Source organism: Cucurbita maxima, unplaced genomic scaffold (genome assembly GCF_002738345.1).
Source record: "Cucurbita maxima cultivar Rimu unplaced genomic scaffold, Cmax_1.0 Cma_Scf00016, whole genome shotgun sequence".
NCBI lineage: Eukaryota > Viridiplantae > Streptophyta > Magnoliopsida > Cucurbitales > Cucurbitaceae > Cucurbita > Cucurbita maxima.
In genome coordinates this window covers 443,514-465,564 of record NW_019272032.1, presented here as the reverse complement: position 1 = coordinate 465,564, position 22,051 = coordinate 443,514, and the positions used below count along the sequence as shown (strand labels likewise).

General features: G+C 33.5%; 4 protein-coding genes across 6 annotated transcripts in view; 1 reads left to right on the top strand and 3 right to left on the bottom strand.

Moving 5' to 3' along the window:
• Positions 1–2,935, bottom strand: part of LOC111491112 (ubiquitin carboxyl-terminal hydrolase 9-like) — a 10,856-nt gene extending 7,921 nt beyond the window's left edge. For both annotated transcript variants that reach the window (XM_023139870.1, XM_023139871.1), the window contains exons 1-3: positions 2,673–2,935; positions 2,083–2,334; positions 625–769 (exon numbers count right to left, since the gene is read on the bottom strand). In XM_023139870.1, coding sequence (XP_022995638.1) covers positions 625–769; positions 2,083–2,334; positions 2,673–2,800 — 525 coding nt within the window. In that variant the 5' untranslated portion in view covers positions 2,801–2,935. The remainder of the gene's footprint in view (positions 1–624; positions 770–2,082; positions 2,335–2,672) is intronic.
• The window catches only part of LOC111491120 (NAC domain-containing protein 12-like), a 17,393-nt gene extending 2,851 nt beyond the window's left edge, over positions 1–14,542 (top strand). Inside the window, exons 2-5 of one of the 2 annotated variants that reach the window (XM_023139883.1) lie at positions 7,564–7,567; positions 13,064–13,260; positions 13,341–13,609; positions 13,706–14,542. In XM_023139883.1, coding sequence (XP_022995651.1) covers positions 13,074–13,260; positions 13,341–13,609; positions 13,706–14,422 — 1,173 coding nt within the window. In that variant the 5' untranslated portion in view covers positions 7,564–7,567; positions 13,064–13,073 and the 3' untranslated portion in view covers positions 14,423–14,542. The remainder of the gene's footprint in view (positions 1–7,563; positions 7,568–13,063; positions 13,261–13,340; positions 13,610–13,705) is intronic. The other variant, XM_023139884.1, reaches the window with a different exon arrangement.
• On the bottom strand, positions 3,371–7,250 carry LOC111491119 (alcohol dehydrogenase-like 4). Its single transcript, XM_023139882.1, has 10 exons — positions 7,136–7,250; positions 6,925–7,061; positions 6,788–6,837; positions 6,362–6,696; positions 4,776–4,858; positions 4,473–4,548; positions 4,315–4,376; positions 4,122–4,217; positions 3,851–4,012; positions 3,371–3,583 (listed from the first exon to the last, which is right to left on the bottom strand). The coding sequence occupies exons 1-10, from the start codon at positions 7,200–7,202 to the stop codon at positions 3,473–3,475; spliced, it is 1,179 nt and encodes a 392-aa protein (XP_022995650.1). The 5' UTR covers positions 7,203–7,250; the 3' UTR covers positions 3,371–3,472.
• A 6,738-nt stretch (positions 14,543–21,280) lies between the features above and the next one.
• On the bottom strand, positions 21,281–22,051 carry LOC111491271 (protein BRANCHLESS TRICHOME-like). Its single transcript, XM_023140105.1, has one exon. The coding sequence runs from the start codon at positions 21,912–21,914 to the stop codon at positions 21,405–21,407; it is 510 nt and encodes a 169-aa protein (XP_022995873.1). The 5' UTR covers positions 21,915–22,051; the 3' UTR covers positions 21,281–21,404.

Here is a 22,051-nt window from a genome sequence, read left to right as displayed (position 1 = left end):
CCCCCCGTGGCATCAGATGATTGGCCATGGCTGAACATTTTACTAATCATGACCTTCAACCTGTTGGCTGATGCAGAGGTGCAAGCAATGTGACATGATCTGCACCTCTTATTTTGTATTTGCTATCTAATTTTACTTCTTGGGGTTTCCTTTCATCCCTTTCACTTCTCTTCTCATATTTTTATTTTGTTCTCCAACTTCAAATCCTGCACATGCCCAGAAAACCCACCACATTTAGGTATTCGGTACTATCACCTTTAGAGTTAATTTATTGGTTAAACCCCTCATCTAATTAAGTCTGGAGCAACCCTTGTGTGTTGGACATGTTGGAGTTTGGGGATCAGCCTCACTCAACTGTTAGACTGCAAAGTTTTAGATGTTGCCTCTTCCTTTGCAAGCTTTCAAGGATTTAATTTTATAATGGTCCAAAATTCTCAAATGTTTTATCCCACTTGCAGAATATACGATCTATCAGTAAAAAAGATATATATATATATATATATATATATATATACCCGCATTTATTTTTAACTGGGATCAAACAAATAATTGTAAGGAAAATCTTATGACCACCGTGCACTATCCAAGTTTTTAATGAATCAAAGGGTAAAATATGAAGAATACCTTCTTGCTCAATCGTATGGTAGATTCACTTCCATCCCTGGAATCAATCAATTTTAGACAAAGTAGATAAACCTCCACATAAATTTTTTTTTGAGTGACACCTTGGGATATCAACTTTCTTGGTAACGGTGGCCCTCCTTTATACCTAATGTAACAAAACAAGGACGTAACAACAACTCAGGCATCCCAAATAGTTTTGGGTTTGGAAATCATGGTAATAACAGTAAACCCAATACACATACAACTTTAATTCCATAGGTAATTTCCAATGAAACAGTTCCATTTCAAGAATGCACCAAGTAGAGTACATAAAATAATAAAGAAACCAAATCAAACGAGAGAGAAATTAGAGGTTGGCAGAAAGTGAAACTTGGTAGTTTGAGACAAAATCATATGATTAATACCGTTTAATCATATGAATATCCAAAATCACCATCCACGTTACTTACATTCAAAGATACTCAATCAAACCTCTAGTAGTTTCTACTTGGTAAAGATAAATTATCTTGGTGGAACATTTTAAACTAAAAGGCGTTATAGAGAACTACTCAATGATCCAGAATGGAAAGGGTTGAATACTTCCTTGCGAATGATAGGCAGGAAATCAGCTTAACTCCAAAGATTTCCAGGATTTTATGTAATTTCTGGGCCACCAAACACCTCTGTTTTTCTTTTTTATGCTTGGTAAGAAAAAATCAAAACAAGTCTTGGAGATTCATTGCAAAGAGAAATCTTGGCGATAAGAAGCAAGAGCTTTATTACAGGTGATTGATGGTCTCCTGTTGATAGGGGAGAACAAAATCTGGAACTTATATCCCTTGGGTACATAACTATTAATCTTTGTTTCAGGAATTACAACTTCTCAATTGTTACCTAAGGTTCTTTTGTATGCATTGTGCAAGCTGAGGAGTCCAGAAAACGTGAATATTTTGAGTTGGAAACGTCTCTATATTACTATAAGTACAAGTTGTCGTGTTTTGGGCATGTGGGCAGGGGAGGTCCAGTCACATCTATTTGCCTCAACTTCAATAAAGTAGAAAATGTTGAGAGCTCTCGTTCAAATGTTTTGAATGCTCTTGGATGCTTGATTTATCAACATGTGGCAATGTCCATCAGTTGTTGTGTATCCAAAAGGAAAGTGTACAACACGGAGGAAACAGAGGATATGCAAAATGTCATACAACTTCTGAGGTTGCAGCACTATTTAGTTCTTTTTGCAACTAAATTCCTGATTCAATTAACATAAATTAGAGGATTTTCTTTGTAACTTTTCGATTCAACGATGCTCATATTCAAAAATATCATACAGACAACCATAGAAATATGTATAGATAACAATTAAAAGCATGCCAACAACATAAAAAGTAATGTCTGATAAAGGGAAGCAGAAGCAACAGAACAAGAAATAGTAGATGAGTCAAAGGATAATTTGACAAAGAGAATGAGCGGACATCTTACCAATCATAAAGTTTCTCCCAAACTTCACCGGGCACCAAAACATAATCCCGTCGTTCCACCAAAAATCTTTCCATCTCCAACTCGTTTTTCTCAGAATCACCTCCGTTATTGATTATATCTGAATTATCAATAGGACCGGGTCTTAGAACGTTGAACGGAGACACATTCAAGTGTTGGGAATCAGAGGAATGATCTTTGCTAGAAAATTCTTCAGTAGGCTGTCCGACATATAATTGCCATCTTCTAAACCACCTGCATGAATAGTAGAGTGAACATTTCTTGCATTCCAAAGAATCTCAGCAATTTACGTGTCCAAAATTCATTGAACTAAACCTTAAAGAAACTCAAGATCTCCCGGGAAAAAGAAAGCGCGCATGATAGAAAGTGCCCACAAACATGTGAGACAAGAAAGATAAAACGTATGAATTGACAACTACAGATACGCATAGCAATGGCATATTTTTAGACTACGCTGGAAATGAACTTCAAGACACACAAGACAAAGTAGAAAACCAAAAATTAAAGCGACCTAACTTCCAAAACACACAATACACCACTCGACACATTAGAAAACCGAGAAGAAGCAATACCGATTAGAAACAACATAGTGGAGATTGCCTTCTTTCAAATTAGACTCGGATTCCTTCAGAAGGTCGGAGATGATCCGATTCTCCACATCTGGGGGGAGTGGCAGGCAGCTTGATCCGTCGCTTTCCATGATAAAACCGGAAGCAGGGACGGTCAAGATCAACTCCGAAGATCCGATAGGGAGTAATTGGAGGAACAGAGTCCAGACAGGGTCAAACAGGTTGAGAAAAAATGAATTGAATTGAATTGAATTGAATTGAATTGGGGAAAAATGGAAAGAAAAAGGAAGGAAATAAAGAAAGAAAGAAAGAATGAATGAATGAATGAAAGAGATGCGAGACAAAAAGAAAAAGGTATGGAAGAAAGCGGAATATAAGTTCGGTTCCGATCTTAGAGCAGAGACAGAGGAGGAACAGAAAAATGAAAGAAAGCGTCAGAAGAAGGTATATTCCAAGGAACCCCTACTCCATTATTCTTCTTTCCCTCTCTTTTACTCTCAGAAACAGTCGCGCTGCAGTAGATGCAGAAGAATGTTGTAACACCAGTGTATTTAATCTAAATTTTGAATCTGAGTTAGAATCCTAACCCACACGAGCTCGCCGCCGCCGCCACCGCCGCCAGTAGATATTGTTTGATTTGACAATATCATACACATGCAATAATTATATTTCATATAGTTACAAAATAAAACACAATCCTATTAATCTTAAATATCAAATATTAATATAATATAATATAAATACATCACACGAAGATTTGAATTATTTATGTAGCACACGTGAGAGTTTATATCTTAAATGTATTACAAATACAAAAGGCATCTGAGAGATCTTCCATCCACAAGTCGTTTAAATGCAGAGTTTATGTCCTCAAAGGGAAGTTCGTCTGTTATGAACTCATCCAATTTTACCACCTGATATAAAAATTTAAAAAAAAAAAATTAACTTAAACCCTCTTCATAATATACATTTACTTTCTTCACTAATAACTAACCAAAATGTCTCTTAATTCTAATCGTAAATGAAATACGAACTACGAACGAATTGAATGAAATACGAATATCAATCGTGAGTACACATACAATTACAGTTCATGTCAATCTAATCTTAATTACATTTAATCATATATTCTGTTATAAAAGTTTAGAAACATAATTGAAAGGAGGAGGAAGTTTAGTTACCCCGAGGATGCATTGTTTGGCAAAATGAGGGATTTGAGTCCTGCCTTTGAAGCCTCCAAAAATGGAAGCTACCACCTTACGCCCTCTGAACAGCTCCATTGGGTGAAGAGGAAGCATTTCTGGGGTTGTATGAATTCCCAACATCACTGTGGTTCCCCATCCCTATCGGGTACCCGCACACATACGAACATGTCATGTCACAAATATCGTGTTTACAATGTCACACATACAAACATGTCATGTTACAATGTGAATTGTAATCGTAACTTACAATGTGGGTAGACAAGAAGGCTGTGCGTAAGACTTCCACACCCCCAACGCATTCAAAACTATAATCCACGCCTTCGTTGGTCATCTCCATGATGATCTACAAGTCAAAATCATCCATGATTATAGTATTAGATCATTAATATGTGAAATTTTATAATTTTAATTATATATACATATATATAATAAATACCGACCTCATGAACAGGTTTGTGAGAATCTCTAGGGTTTATAAAGTGGGTGATTCCAAATTGCTTCCCTATTTGTAACAAATATTTGATTTAAGGTTCGAATCAAAGTTGAAAAGCTTAACCCAATTGAGATCCAAATCAAGAGGTTCGAATATATAAGTTACCAATGGTAGACTTATGGGAATTGACATCGACACCGATGATTTTAGATGCACCGCGAGCTCGAGCTCCTTCAGCTACCTGCAAAAGTAGAAGCACCACAAGTTGGAGACAGGTTGAATTCAACTCACTCATTAAATTCATTAGGTTTCACATTTATTAGCATCGACCCCACAGCTACAGCTACAACTAAGAGAGCTTGGAGTCAGGTATTAGGTGGAGTTGAATTAATACAACTAAGCTATAAACCAACAAAAATCAATAATTATAATTATAATTATAATATTCTGGAGAGAAGAATTAGTTACCGCGAGTCCTACTGCTCCCAGCCCAAAAATGGCCACGGTGGATCCAGCTTCCACGTTGGCAGTGTTCCACGCTGCACCCACTCCTGTTCCCATAGTCAATTTTGATAAAATTAAAAAAATTAATTATAATATTTATATCTGAAAATTCATATATTATGAAAGAAATTAGAAAATCAAATATTGCTGGAAGTTTTTTTAATAAAATTTACTTATTACTTTGCTTGAACATATTTTTAGAAAAAAAAATAAAAAAAAATAAAAAATAGGAGTAGACGCAAGAAAAGGGTTCCATAACTAATAACGGAACTGCGCAAAACGGATGACCAAACCCTTCCGCCATTTTTTGAATCCGTTTTACTTCACCATTCCATTTGCATTTTCCGGGAAATGATCCGGTACAGCGCCATTCCCTTGCAACCGGATCTTTTTTTTTAAATATAAAATCATTTACTTTCTTTATAAATTCAGTATCTTCTACTATCTTCTTTTATACCATTTTAAATCTTTTCTATGTACTTTTTAATAAGTCCATTTTGATTCTGTAATTGAAAAGAATTATTAGAGTAAAGACAAATTTAAATACACATGGTAGAAAATATGTGTTTTATAAACCATTTTACAAGGAATCTTTGATTTGATCGTATTTTGAGATTTTATGAAATAATTTTAAAAAAAAAACTATATAATAAAATTGGTAAGGTCAAAATTATGGTCCCTTCCCCCTACAAGGTGACCTCAAATTAAAATTAAAATGAAAAAGAAAAAGAAAAAGAAAAAGAAATAACATCTCCTAATTCTAATAAATGTAAATAAGATTAATAAAACATTTAAAGTACTTAAAACTTTATTGCAATCATATTAAATTCAATTTTCATCTCCCAACTTTATTTTGATCACATAAGAAAAACATTACAATTATGGAACAGAAAAGGACAATAAATAAATAAAGCCGACACAGCAATTATTTAATAATTAACATTGAATCAGATCAGGGCGGTCAAAAAAGTAAATAAAACATCAGATCCTCCACAGACATTAATTCTTTTTTTCTTTTTTTTTTTTTCCAATTAAATAATAATAACCCTACTCTATCTTTTTCTTTAACTTTTCATTTACTCCATTTTAGTTTTAATTTTAATTTTTCTAATTACTTATCATACCAAATTATTTGACATTTAAAAAAAACTAATCATATTAAAGTGTCAATCAAATTACACATGTTTATCAACAAAATTCATTTATTTTAACTATATGATACATTGGTAATGTTTATGTCAAAAAATTATAATATGAAAATTTAAAAGAAAAAAAAACTTAATTATGCATCAAATGTATATAATTAATTAATAATTAGTTGTTTGTTGATTGAAGTACTGATATTAATTTCTTTAGTTGATCACATAGTGACAAGACGAGGTAGGGATATTCATAATTAATGCTGCTGTCCACATAGCCCTTGACATTGGGGTTTCCGCTTAAAAAACAAATCTTTTTGATTGGTCAACAACGAAAGCGATGAACAAAAATTAAAAAATAAAAATAAAAATAAAAATAAAAATTTGTCATTTCGAGTTTTAATTACGTACCAGTTGAAAGGCCACAGCTTAGTAAAGTCATCTTCTTGATGGGAGCTTCCGAGTCTATCTTCACAACACAAGCCGATTCCAACACCGTGAACTCGCTGAAAGTTGACGTGTTTAGAAAGTGATATATCGGCTGCCGTCGCTCATCCGCCGTCGTGAACCGGGTTTGTCCGTCGTGGACCATCGTGCTTTTCATTGGATTCACTCCCATCTTCTCGCACGTGTTGGTGTTCGGGTTTTGGCAACATCGGCACGTCCCACACTCTCCATTGAACAGCGGAATCACGTGATCTCCGACAGCCACATCCACCACCCCCTCTCCCACACTCTCCACAATACTGCGATTTGGAATGGAAAAAAAAAAAAAAGAAATTATAATTATAATAAATTTCTTTTTTCTAATGAAAATTTAGGGGTTGGGGTAATGACCCAGAAGCTTCGTGGCCGAAGATACGAGGGTAAACTCTCTGGGCTTCGTCCTGAAATATCAAATAATTCAAATGGTTAATTACAAAAAGACTTGAACACAATTTAATTAATTATTTATTTATTTGTGTTTTTTTTACCTCTCCTTTCCAAGCGCTGAGATCGGTATGGCAAATGGAAGAGTAGAGGATTTTCACTCGGACCTCCATTTTCTGTGGCGGCTCCACTCGGACTTTTTCGATGACAAATGGCTCGCCGGGGCCCCAGGCAACGGCGGCTGTAAGAAAAAAAAGTTAAGGGATAGAGAGAGATTTGCCGGCGGAGGAAACAGAGAGAGCGGTTGTATTTTACCTTTGCAGATGATGACTTTTCCGGCGGTATCCCCGGAGCAGCCGTTGATCTGAGAAACAACCTCCATCTTCGTGTGTGTTGACTTGGTATGCAATGTGGAGGGGAAGTTGGCGTATGGTATTTATAGAGGCATGCGTGAGTGGTTTGAATTGGAAAAAAGAAAAAAAAAAAGATGGTAGATATAAAGATAGTAAACGAGATGGGTTATTACTAATTAATTAATTAATTAATCTAATTAAGCCCCTTAATCAACAATGAAAAAACAATTAATATTTTAAATCACTAGGAGTTAAAAGATCTAGTCAACGAAATAATATAATTTTAGTGTTTTGATATGTTGATTATATATTATATAGGATCGTACAAATAATGTATTGTTAATAAAAAAGAAGTTTATAATTTTAAAACTAAATACACTATTATTGTACACACGTGGGCAGGTAAATTTATTAATTATTTTTAGGTGGAGATACCGTGGAACTTGTCTCCAAGTTCATAAAATATTGAATAATTTAAACGATGTCGTTGAAGTAGGGTTATAAAATGTTTGAAAGGTTGGACTGAGTTGGAGGAGAAAAAGGGCCCAAGATGAGAAGCCCACTATAATTGTTTTGAGGAGAAAAAGGCCGACATGAGGAGCCCACTAACATTTATAATTGACATAAAGTGCACACACATATATATTCCAAATTTAAATTGTTTTAATGACATGGATTTTCCATTTAAACAAACACTGAAATTATTATAATACCGTAATTAATTCCGCATTTTTCTTTTAAATTTTTAAAAAGAATATATTTTTCTTATTTTATTGCATCCTTTCTTTCAACTCTCTCATCCACCTTTCCTACCTAACTTTTCTTTTTCTTTTTCTTTTTTTCTTTTAAAAATAATTATGGCCTTTATCCTTATAAATTACCACCCAACCATTACAGCCTACAATTGATCTCATTAAATGTGTAATTTTTTTAAAAAATAAAATTATATGTTTCTGCAACTGAGCCAAGAATCAATAAATTCCTCCTCTTATTTCGTCTTACATTTTAGAATTTTGAATTATATTTAATAAAATAGTTTTGACGCTATTGTATCACTCATGATGTGACACTCGAGTACATTAATGAATTAAGACCACATATAACCGAGAGTGATTATGAAAAATAGGATAAACAAGAAAGACTTAAAGTAAATGAAAAGCTACTACGTTTAGTATATAAACAACGTCCACCTTCCATTTATTGTGGTTCAATCCTACAATCTTCATGGTTAAATGTGTTTTATTTAGAACAATTTTAGGTTGGGTGACCACTTAAGAATTTTCGTGAGATGCATGAATGATGATAAAACATGCTAAAAACACTTACGTTAGTACGTAGGTAACTTGATCATGTCACAAGAGATGTAGGAAATGCCTCATTTGATCAATCACGTGTAATGTTATTCAAATTTCTTGTATTTTAATTTAAAATATTTATTATATTTAGTTAATTTTATTAATTTATCTTAGATGAGACAATTTCCTCACCCATATCATTAAATTCAAAGGAAAAAAAAAATAAATAATACATTTGATATTAAGATTTTGCATAATAGGGTAGAAATTAAGACAAATAAGATTTTGGCCCCAAGTAATTATTGGAACATATAAAATTAATAACTGAATAATATTTAAAAAAAATTATTGAATTCTATTTAATAAAAATTTAAATGATAGCAACTAAAAGATGTGAACATCAATTATTTTTTTGTTTCATATTTATATTATCAATACATAAACTTCTAGATGAAAAAATACGGTTTGATATTAAAAACGATACGAGTATTTAAATGTCTAAATAATTGAGTACGAAAATAATAATATGTCCCAATAATTATTTAACGTATGGTATGGAGTAAAATTCAATAATTATACAAATATTTAAGTTTATTTTAGCAGCTATCTATGTATACATTATAATTGGTGTAGGGCGAGAAATTGAAGTAAGCGGATATAAACAATGACGCAAATTACACTTTTAATTCTTGTACTTAACGTTCTAAAACCATGAGACTGATGACGATACATAACGTGTCGAAGTAGACAGTATTTATTAGTGGTGGACTAGGGTTGTTACAAATGGTATCAGAGGCAGACACTGAGCAGTGGACACTGGCCCCCAAGGGGGTGGATTGTGAGATCCCACATCGGTTGGAGAAGAGAACAAAACATTCCTCATAAGGGTGTGTAAACGTCTTCCTAATAGACGCGTTTTAAAACCGTGAGGTTGACGGTGATACATAACAAATCTCCAAATTGATACGAGAAAAGGGAATTATAATCTCCCAAATAATGTGAAAAATGATATAGTGTTTAGTTCGGTTTAGTTTAGGGGGAGGTCGTCACAACAAACGTCACTAAAAAAGAAATAAAAGAGATTAAGAAGTTAATTAATTAGTGAACTAAATATTGGAGGTTAGTGAGAAGTGGTTGGTAGGTCAATTTGGCGCCCAAACTCCATCATTAATTTCCAGAATTTTATTATTATTTGCTTAATACTAATCTTTTTAATTTAATCATCATTATGCTTTAAGACATATATTTCCTGCCTCATAACACAAACTAACTTCAAAACATTATATACTTTTTAACAAAATAAAAACATCTCTCTTTTTCTTTTTTTTTTTAAAGCTTTTTCTTTCTCCTTTGTGCTACTTTTATTATACTTCTGTCGTCCCAGTAATAGTTATATACTTTGAAATTTGCGTTATTCCTAATTATTTGATTAAGAAATATTTAAAGAATTAATAGTTAATATTTATATCAACAAGAGGTTTGATTTGGAGCAATCTCATATTACATGATCGAGTGAGTGAAGATAAAACATGTTAAAATAATTCATATATATTTATGATTTATAAAAAAAGAGAAAGAAAAAGACCGAGCAAGAAAGAAAACATTCTAGTTGGGAGTTTATAGTAATATTCTATGAACATAGCACAAAACTGTTTTGAACAGCCAAAGCAAATGAGTTTTGGACGTCAAAAAACTGTATAATGTTCTTAACAACACACGAGAAAGCAACATTTTTAGAAGCTTTCCCAGACAAAATGGCATTAACATTAAATTAAATAGGGTCTTAGAGGCAGACAGGTTTGTAATATTTTCTATATTTTTGTCAAATATATTGTGTATATCCCATCAAATAATTCAACAAATGGGTTTTTTTTGGGTAATAATTTGGAGGATAATAATTTAAATTCTTAGGTTGTTATTGATTGTTTATTGTATTAAATTACTTCAACAAATATATAAGTAAACATTATTTCATTCCTCACCCAACCCCACTTGTAATCTAGCTCATATGTCTATTATTAAACATTTTTTTTAAAAAAAAAATCTTGTTTTTTCCCATATTCATGAATCTTATAACTTCCAATTATTTCTACAATCATTTTAGCATTATTTTTTTTATTATAATTTTATTGTTAGATTTGGTTTTATAATAATTCATTTTTCTTTTCAATTTCAAATTGATTTGATAAACAAACAAATGCCTTAATATTTATGCAAACATGACTATAATTACTTAAGACTGGATTGATCGTAGACTTTACATGACCTTAATAGACGAATATGACTTCATACTCTCTAAGCCTAACTATGGACTTTTGTATAGTCGAAACTCACAAAATAAATAGGAAAACGCGTAATAATAAATCATCATTGTATGCGTATGAATAATTCGTGACTAGAGGAATAATTCAACACTAAAATGGTCCCAACATAAAAAAAATTACTTAAAAAGAAGATGGTGGATAACTCAAAAGTTCACCTTTTTAACTACTTTCTAACATGGTACTCAATTTCATATTTGTACCGCATGCTTGTGGACCTAAACCAATAAAATTACCATTACAGCTTCCCTTAGTAAAACTTATAATTATTGTGTAAGAAGAACGTAAAATGACAATTGCATACGTAATTCACAACAACGTAAGATGTCATAACTCACAAAATATAAATTTTGTGTGTATTAAGGATGAAAATAGAACAGAAGTGGTTGATGTCATACTTCATTTGAACAAAAGGATAAATCTTTAAATGTTTATGAATCTAACCTTATAAAATTACACCATTATGTTATCCCTTTCCAACATTATCTTATAAAATTTAATGCATGCATTATTCTTTGAGGAGAAAGAAAGGGAGATACATATTGATCCTTGCAAAAATAATTCAAAATCAATGATCTTACTTCCTTTAACATGCCTTGTCTCTGTGTATTATCATTATAATTTATAATCTTTATTTTAATTAAGCCAAATTTGAGTCATTTTCAAAATTATGAGCATATGATTTGGTTTTTGCTTCTTTGTTTCGTCTTAAAAAAAACATACACAAATAGTGATTTTGTTTGTCTTCTAGTACTATACTTCTTGACCACGTTTTTTAAATTTCCAACCAATAAATAAATAGAAGTTATTAAAAGATTATTTGTTTTTGCTTTCATTATTTTGTTTATATTTCAAGGATAAGAACGAAATTTGACACTGGTTAGCTCGAGCATTCTCTTGCGATATGGTCAATATGAGCTTTTCTAACATATTTTGTTCTTACTTGCATGCAATTATCAGAAATTTCCAAGGAGAACACTTAACATAGAATTATACCAAGTAAAACAGGTTTGCTACCAAGTTCTTATGATTGAACTACCAAAAGAAAGTTAGTTGATATAGTTAGTAACTTTCTATTCTTTTAAATCTCTCTTAGTCATCCTATTCTCAAGATTAGATCTCATTCGAATGTTGTCTCAGTTCATTCATGTATCCCTCATTTACTCGAGTGTCGCATGTCCACCAGCTTCTTCCATGGTTCATCTCCAAACCACATCTTACTGGGAGAGGGACCGCTCTAATACAATTTGTAAAGACTCATGCTCAAGATTCATAATTTGGATTCGGCACCTATTGACTCCAACATTCCCTTGCGTCCCCTACGACATGGTCACGTTACCTACTACTTGCTTTTTAAAAGTGAAGATTATTCTCATAAATTAACACAAGTCCTTCCAAGATGTTGTATTCTCGCTCATATACATCTTAAGAAATTTTCTGAGAGGTTATCTAACATAAAATTATTCCCAAGTAAAACACATTTAACCATGAGTTTTCTATAATTGAGCACCAAAAGGAACGTGCACCTTGTTAGTATAAGTCAGACTATGAGTTCTTTGAAGGCTCTTTTCGTCATCATATCTTTAGGATCGTTTTCGTTTAGATATGGTATCGGTCCATTCATATATATTTCCTTTATTCGAGTCGGAATGTGATTATTTGAATTTTCAATCTCAATAAATCTCTTTTTAACTGCATTTGGGCATGATGTCCATAAATAATTGAAGTCTGTGTGAAAGAGAGGCAGAAATAAGGAAATAAAAAATGAAAAATAAAACCCTAAGTTTAAGGTGTTAATTTTGGTTGGAGACATGGGTGTGATAGCTCAGTGGCTCCGACCCCATCATCCCTCCCTTTGCCTCCTTTTGTGTTCGAAGGTGGTGGTTGTTTTAAGGTGTTGCTTTCATGGACATTATAAGGTCCAAGGTCATGCCTTTCGATTGTGCCATTCCCCCCAACTACTACTACTACTACACAACCATCTCTTCTTCTTCTAACCCTTCTACTGTTCTTCATGACCCACAAATTCAAACCCTTTTTTCTAATTTCAATTCTAATTCATATACATGGGTTTTGTGTATAATTTACTTTGCTCAATACCCTTTTCATCAGTTTCAGTACCTTACTTTCATTCATTCATTCTCTCTCTTCCATTATAAATTATGATTCCTTCATTGCACTTTACGCTCAACTTTGCTCTTCAAACCCCACTCTCTCACTTTTTCTCTTAAACTAAAACAACATCTTCACAGAGACAGAGAGACACAGAGAGAGAGCTTGTTTCATGGCGGAACAGGACATGACTCTCTCCCTCAATGGCCACTCTCAGGTTCCTCCTGGCTTCCGTTTCCATCCCACCGAAGAGGAGCTTCTCCATTATTACCTCAGGAAGAAAGTTGGGTTTCAAAAGATTGACCTTGATGTCATTCGTGATGTTGATCTTAACAAGCTCGAGCCTTGGGATATTCAAGGTTTCTTCTATTTCTTCTTTTATTTCTTCCTCTCATTCTCCCTTGGGGATTTTCTTTATTTTCTTTCTATGCTTTTGTAGAAAAATGCAAGATTGGATCCACCCCACAAAACGATTGGTACTTCTTTAGCCACAAGGATAAGAAGTATCCGACCGGAACGCGCACCAATCGCGCCACGGCTGCTGGATTCTGGAAGGCCACTGGTCGTGATAAGATTATCTATACCGGATCTAGAAGAATTGGATTGAGAAAAACTTTAGTCTTTTACAAAGGACGAGCCCCTCATGGCCAAAAGTCTGATTGGATCATGCATGAATATCGCCTTGATGATAGTGACCGCGACAATAATGTAAGTTACGCCTCGAATAAATTCACTCCCAATTCGAAAAATAGATTTGTTAGCGTCTACTGACTTATCTACTTGTGATCTTTCTGGGTTTTTAAGATATGCAATTCGATCGGAGAGGCACAATTGGCAGAAGACGGGTGGGTCGTATGTCGGGTTTTCAAAAAGAAGAACTACCACAAGAGCATGGATAGTCCAAAGACTTCCCCAACCTCCATGGATTCCGAGGTTCACTTACAAAACTCAAACAACGAGGAAGGCGTGTTGGATCAAATACTTCAATACATGGGAAGAACATGCAAACTAGAAATGGAGTCATTTTCCAACTTCAACAACAACAACATCATCCAATCTTCAAGATTAATACTCAGCCCAAAGAACAACAACACAGAAGACCACCACCATCAACAACAACAACGAACCATTGACAAATCATTCATGCATCTCCCAAGGCTAGACAGCCCCACAACAGTTCCTTCAATAATCCCCCTCCACCAACTCGAAACATTCGACCACAACATCATCTTCAACCACGAATTGCTTCCAGAAACAAATGACCCATCGCCAGAGCTCGTCCGTGGCAGCCCCGTGGTGAAGCTCAACAACTGGGTGGCCTTCGACCGACTTGTCGCATCACAATTGAACGGCCACGAAGAACGAACAATTGAAGACGATGAAGATGAACAACAACAACATCATCATGATATGCAAGTATCGAGCAGAGGATTGGGATATGGGCATGAGAATGATATCTGGGGTTTCACCAAGTCCTCGTCTCCTTCATCATTAGACCCACTATCTCATTTGTCGGTTTAGTAGAGGCACTCTCGAATACAACGGTCCAAATATATATATCATACTTCAACAACATCATCATCGTCATCATCATCTCATCTTTGTACTCTCTTCTTCTTCCATATATATATCTATATATATATATATATATATATATACTTCTTTTAACTAGCTTACTATATATATATATGTATTTGTAATAAATTTTGGTCTATGTTCTTCCCTCACAAATTTTATTCTTATAAATTTAAAGTTTATGTGGGTTTTATAAATTTGATTAAATAAATTTAATGGTTAAGATATTAGTAGTTTTATGATTCAAATTTGGAGAGGTTGTTTGTTAAAGCTTCAATGGCGGTGGTTTTAACATAATTATTGAGATAAAATTTTGAAGATAATTGGGATTGATAAATTATTAAGGGAAAAAAAAATGGAGTCTGGTAGCTGTCTGAAGTGAGTCAATGGGAGAAATGATTGGGGAAAGCTAATGGTCCAAAGCCGATTAATTCGTAACTAAATTGAAGAGTTTGACAGATCAATCAAGGCCTTGCGTTGACTTTAATGCCCAGATAGTGGGTCCAGGTTTCGGATACCGACAAACGAGCAGCTGACCTGGCGTCATTTCATTGGACATGTGTCATTCCAGTGTTTTGTACAGTTGGCGACAAAGTGTGCAGCGCTGGGGTCCACGGAAGGCGCCTACCAGAAAAAATAAATAATAATAATAATAATAATAAAAGAAAAAAAGATTTCTTTTTTCTTATTTTCTTTCTATCAAAATAATAATAATAATAATAATAATAATAATAAAAGGCGATTGCCTTTTGGGAAATAAAATAAGATGAGAAACAAAACTAATTGTGAAACTCTTTCTTTGAAAAATAAAATAAAATTTTTTATTTTCCTTTTATTGTTGTAGCGTGCTTGAAAGTTATTGATTGGGAGAGAGGAATAATAATAATAATAATAATAATAATAATAATAATAATAATAATAATAATAATAATAATAATAATGAAATGCGGTTTTCACCGCCCTAATTTTTCATCTCATGTAGATTTCTAAATTTTTGCAACATTAATTTTAACCCCACACCTTTTGTCCCTACTTTTTATTGCATCTCTTTTAGCTTTAAACATCTTAATTTTAGTTTTAAATTTAACACTTTGAGAATGAATCCTTGGGCTATAAATTAATTTATAGTAATTATTCGGAGCATTCTTACCCGTGGAATACTAAGATTTCTAATTAATACAAGTTCTTCCAACATGCAACATGCTTTTGTTCTCATTCACATGCATGTTTCGAAAATTTCTAAGAGCTCATCCAACATATAATTGTTCAAAGTAAAACGTGCATAATCATGAAGTTCTTATGATTGAGCGATCGAAAAAGAAAGTAGTAACTTCCATTTACTTTAAGCCTTTCTTAGTCATTCTATCTTCAAGATTGAGTTCATTCATATGCCTCTTTTTTACTCGAGTGCCCATATGGAGTTAGGGAATCTCATTCAAATTTTTCTTTTTTCATAGACTTTTGATAAGAGTCGTTGCCAACATATAATTGCAAAGGAATGAATAATAAAAACAGAAGAGCAATGGAAGAAAGCAAGATTTGCGGGATTTGCAAAGGAATGAATTCCATTTGAAGCCATATGGGACAGCTCCAACAGAGAGACAATTTAACTAACGACCACAAAAACATCCTCTTCTGCAATGTTCTTTATTTGTCTTTTTATTTTTCTTCCCTTAAAATATAATAATTCTCCTCCCCCATTCATTAATTATGTGTGTGTATGTCATTAAGTAACTCTAATTAGATCATATTTATTGGTCACGTGGCATGACTACATTTTTAAATCTGGACTAAAGTAATAATTGTAAGATGGGTATATCACATGTGTATCATAATTTGAAATTATATACATATATGTCACATCATCATTATTGCATTAATTTTATATTTTCATTATTCACACAACAAATGTTATAACTCTTCCTTTGTGGACACTAAATGTGATCACACATGTGCAAGCATGCGGTTCTCTTCTTTCTTTATTTCCTTTTTACATTAATCTATTCATACAAGTATAAAATTTTAATGGTCAGAAACGAGCTCTAATTTTGTTAGTTTAAGTTAAAATTGAAGTTGGGGTGGTATAAGATTGTTTAGGGTTTTTGGTGGGGCTCTTATCCCTTACTACTTATGTGTTTATGACCAAATATGGCATCGATTGGTAACTCATCTTTTCCCACTATCTTCGGCTTGTCTCGTACAAATTCATATTTTATGTCCCACACCAACACAATCTCTTTGCATATCTCATCCATTAGTGGTAGGAGGTAGTTGTTACAAAGTATTGGATACTCAATGTTTGGAAGTGGTTCTATCTCATACACCTAATTCCACTATGCTTTTATTGAAGTGGTAGTTGATACCCAAGGATATAATACGAAGAATGATGGGCGTAACCTACCTTTTTATACCATATTCAAACCCTAAATAATCGATGGAATTAACTCAACCAGTGAAGGGAGTGTGTTTGTGTAATGGTCCAAATCCACTACTAACATATCGCTAGTAAATAGTCTATTTTGAATTTTTCCTTTCAAGTTTGAGCTCAAGGTTTCAAAATGAGTCTAGTAAGGGAGAGGTTTCCACACTCTCTTGGGGCCACATTTTGTTCTCCTCATTCTCCACTTCGTTCTCTTCTCCAACTGATGTCCTAGTTTCCCTCTCCAACTGATATCCTCGTTCCCCTCTCCAACCGACATCCTTCCAAACTTTCCCTCAAGGTTTCAAAACGTGCCTACTAGAGAGAGGTTTTTGCACTCTTGGGGCACAACGTTCTCGCTAAGGGCGGTCTCTCAAACTTTTAAAATGCAACTACTATAGAGAGGTTTTCACACTCTTGAGGTACATTTCGTTCCCATTCCCACCCGATGTGGGATCTCACAATAGGAACTTTTCACTTTCCACGTTACAAACTTTGAATTCTATCGACTCAAAACATGATGATGTTAGTTCAAAACAATTAATTTATGCATTGAATGTTGCAATTGGTAGACTCTTATATTTTAAAATCAATATAAAAATCTCTGTAAACTCACAAGTAATTTCAATAACTTAGCTCTGAGATATATAAACTAAAAATTAAGAATTATTGAAGAAGTTGAAGTTTGTTCTTAAAAGATTATGATTTTGGTTCACATGGCAGAGGAGGGTTTAGGGAATAGATAAGTGATGACGGAGCTAATCACGCCGAAAAGCTTAGCATATCAGATCCTCATATCTTTTGTTTCCGATCTTATACAGACCAAACTTATGAGCTCACTTAATTAATATTATGCTAATGCAATAATTAATTACCACATTGATTTATGTATATTATTCAACAACACTCTTCTAATGCAAAAAAAAAAAAAAAAAAAAAAAGAAATGGTTTGAATGACACAGAATTGAGAGAGGGTCATGAGTTTTACCGACTGGGCCCACACCCTAAACTAATTTAATTAATAATAGGATCACACATCTATTTCAATGCTTTATAAGCTTTAGGGGTTTGATAAACATAGCTTAACAAACATGTCTCCCTCATATTTCACAATTATTTTTGGCTTCAATCTTTTATTGCCCCTAAACTTTGACTTCAACTCTTACGCTAATTTAGATTTCCAAAATAAATGTTAAAAACCAAAACATAAAATCACTTGTAACAATCAAAACCTACTGTTCGTCGATATTGTCTGTTTTGCCCTGTTTGTATCACTGTCAGTCTCATGATTTTAAAACGCATCTGTTAGGTATCACCGTGAGGTTGATAGTGATACGTCACAGGCCAAAGCAGACAATATTTTCTAGCGGTGGGTTTGAGCGGTTATAAATGGTATTAGAGCCAGACATCGGACAGTGTGCTAGAGAGAACGCTATGCCCTCAAGGGAGGTGAGTTGTGAGATCGCACATATGTTGGAGAGGGGAAGAAACATTCCTAATAAAAGTTTGAAAATCTTTTCTTAATAAATGCATTTTAAAACAGTAAACTTAGCTATTACAAACTCTTTTATATGAATTTATTATTATTATTATTATTATTTTTGCTTCTAGAAAAACAAAGACTTGGGTTCAGCTTTATTTTGGGCATAATAAGATATGGTCGTCCTTAAAGGTTGCTGCTTCCCAATTGCATATTATTTTGTGTCAAAAAAGAGAGAGAACATAGAGAAGAGTGTTTGCTAAATTTGAAGGAAATTGTAGGTGAAAGAGTCTTAATCATGAGGCCAAAGGTTACATCCAAAGAACTCGCATTCAGCCACCATACCCACACCAAACCATGCAAAATTTCAATGCATTCGAACTCTGTCCCATCCACACACACCATTTTTGTGCCCTAATTTGAATCCAAATGCAAAATTTTTTACTTTACTGTTTGTGTTTGTACACATTGTTCACTTTGACTCGTTACGTATTGTCTTTAGCTTCATGGTTTTAAAATGAATCTGTGTACTAGTGAGAGGTTTTCACACCCTTTTTAAATAATGCTTCGTTTCTCTCTTCGACCAATATAGACCCTTAAAATATAAAATTATTAAATTAGCACAAATCCCAACCATTAATGGGAACAAAATTTAGAGTAATAAAGATTGGTTTAATATCTCTTCGGTGGTTGGACTATGAAAATATTTGTTTTAGTTTTTGATAATGTTCTTGTCTTTACTTTATTTCTTGTTTTTCACTTCTAGATTCGTTTGGCTAGATTTAAACCTCCGACTTTAAAGAAAGAAATACATATAAATTATCGATGAATTTTGGTCATGTTGGTTGCTTTGTAATTTTTTAGCATCCATAAGTTATAGTTATGTTGGTAGGTTATTTTACTAACGGTACGAATAAATATGGTCCAATATAGTCAGCTTACACTACTAACTCGTAATAAATAGACCATTTTAAGCTTTAGATGCACTTTTATCTTTTTGGTAAAACTATAATTTGGAGCAAAGGACTTTAATTGTTGAATGCATGTTATTAATTGAATCTTTTTAAAATTTGCTAATTAATTGACTAATTATAAATAATTGATTAGTATTATTATATACTTTATTGTAAAAGTGGTTTAATGATTGACATTTTTGTCTTCTAAAAGTAAGTTCGGTTGCAGCAAGCTAATTTGATGTTGATAAGGATGTTGTATATATTGTTTTTTTTTTTTTTTTTTAAATCAACTTTTAGAATTTCTTAAACTACTTTTCTTAATGGGCTGATGATAAAGTCAGTCCAAGTTCTAATAGATCCATCCTCTGAGTTGGGCTTGGGGTCCGTGGATTATTGGATTTTGGGAAGCCCATCAAGAAAAGAACAGATGACGATTGTTGGAGTCCAACTTGTCAGGGTCATGCTTGTCTAAGGTGTGTTGCATGTGGCAGCGTGTCGGATGTCTTGGTCATGTTTGTCCAAAATGTGTTGTCTATGACTACATGTTCATTCCAAAATCCGTTTACTTGCTTTCATGTTACATAGATTTTTACAATTCTTGTTGTGTTAGTATGAGCGTATATGAACATTACCAAAATCATGTCTACACCCGTCAAGACTAAAATGATCGAAAAATGCTATAGGAGATGTGACTAGTTGTTAATTCTTCTTACCAATGCTATATTATATGTTATCAAAGTGGTTGTTGCTTATTCTCTTTTAGTCAATAACATTGCTTTTTAAAAAATTATTTTCAACGAATTTCTTCGCTCACATTTTCTAAAACATTTCTCTCAAATGTGACTCGAGATTGGAACATACGCCAATATTGTCCATGAAATCTGAATTTCACATAATTGACATGTTCATTAGGTTAGAACAGGTGTCACCCAATCTATGTCCCTCTACTGCAACAGTACGATTGTGACATCTAGCGTTACAGTGACATGATTAGTTAACGGCCTGATATGAACCAAAAGACATTAATCATACAATATAATTCAATGAAGATGTGAAGAAAAGGTTGTCAAAATTATCAAAAGATGTTTCAATTCATACCAAATTGAAGAAAAATGAAGATTGATTGTTCTAAATTTTGGGTGAGTTACAATTTAGAGTAATTTAGAGTTATTGTATTTTAAGACTTTTTATTTAATTTCGGTTAGATTTACATAATTAATGACTAATTATGGCCATAAAGTACGAATATTCAACTCTTAGAATGCATTTAATAGTTTCATCTTTGAGGCTATATAAAATCTTGTATGTTGTATTTGTAAGCAGATTTAGAAAATATAGTAAAATGAGCATTTGTGCTCTTCTTTAGCCAATGACTAAGTTTTTTTGCAATTCTATGTAGTTTAGGTTGCATGTAGAATTATTCAAACTCGACATGATCAATCTTGCTTGTGGAGTGATTCGAATCTCAATTAAGTGTTCTTGTCTTGAGATATTTGATCAACAAGAATCATTCAAGCTAAACATGATCGATCTGGCTTGTGGAGTGATTCGAATCTCAAACAATGTTTTTGTCTTGAGATATTCGATCAACAAGGTAATTCAAATCTTACTCTCCTTGTAGTAATTCATTACCTTATCACGGCCACTAAATGGATGGTTGAAAATTATTGAAGTTTCACATGGTAGATAGCATATTTAAATTTTAATATAAAAAAAATGGATATAACTCATTTAGTCAAAGTATTAATATAAATTAAAAGATAATACGTTGGAATTCCAAAATTGTGAGCTTTTAAAATTCTAAAAAAATCCAATGGGCATGTGAGGAAGCCTTGAAAAAGATGCACGAAGAAGATGCTGAAATATAATTTATTTATTTTTAATGAAATATAACAATTCCTAAAAAATAAATCAACCAATTATTTCATTAGAGAGTGAAAAAAAAAATGTGAAGAAGAGACGAACTGAATTAGGTAATAATGAGGTTGTTGGATCCGACAGTCCCTTTTGGTTTCAGTAAAACTTTAAGCTGAGCCATCTGACACTCCAATTTGGCATCTGAATCTCTACTTCTCAATCCCTCCGCCGTCCGTACCTTCCACCGCCGGGAAATGTGGTGGTGGTTTCTGATTGTAGTTGTGAGAGCATGTGTTCGAACACGGTTTTCACTTCCGCAAGCTTCATTTGTAGTCTCTCTTCACGCAAAGCCGGAGCCAACCTCAGCATGTTGCGCTCCTCTTGAATCTCCTTGTGGGGTTGATGAGATGAAATGTGTGTAGCAAGCTCATGACACACTCCTTCCATGGCTTCCCTTTGCTTCCTCTCTTCATTCAGTTCCTTGAGCAGCCTCTTCGCCAAAGACTCAACCTTTTTACGAGCCTTCCGCTCGTAGCGAAGCTGGGTTTGGAGCTCCAGGATGTGGTTGCGCTCAAGATGAAGCTCCCAATCCATTCTCCTTTTGAATGGATTGCCGTTGGTGGTGGAGGATTTATGAGGAGTGTTAATATAAAATGGGTTTTCGTAAAGTTTCCATCTTGGGGAAGTATCATCGTTCATCATCACCATCACCATCTCTTCCTCCATGTCTTCACCTCTTTCTTCTTCTTCTCTTTAATGGTACTTTGTTTGCTTTCTTATTCTTTTCCTTGTTTTGCGAAGAAAGGTAATAATGGGTTGTAATGGTAGGTCCATTGGCTCCATGTCACATGCACCTCTTCCTT

Excerpts from the sequence above, each read along its gene's own strand:
- LOC111491119 (XM_023139882.1), bottom strand. The coding sequence starts at position 7,202 with ATGGAGGTTGTTTCTCAGATCAACGGCTGCTCCGGGGATACCGCCGGA. Across the intron at positions 7,062-7,135 it reads AAAAGTCATCATCTGCAAAG|CCGCCGTTGCCTGGGGCCCC; the intron begins GTAAAATACAAC and ends TTTTTCTTACAG. Across the intron at positions 4,377-4,472 it reads TTCCCATAAGTCTACCATTG|GGAAGCAATTTGGAATCACC; the intron begins GTAACTTATATA and ends TGTTACAAATAG.
- LOC111491271 (XM_023140105.1), bottom strand. The coding sequence starts at position 21,914 with ATGGAGGAAGAGATGGTGATGGTGATGATGAACGATGATACTTCCCCA.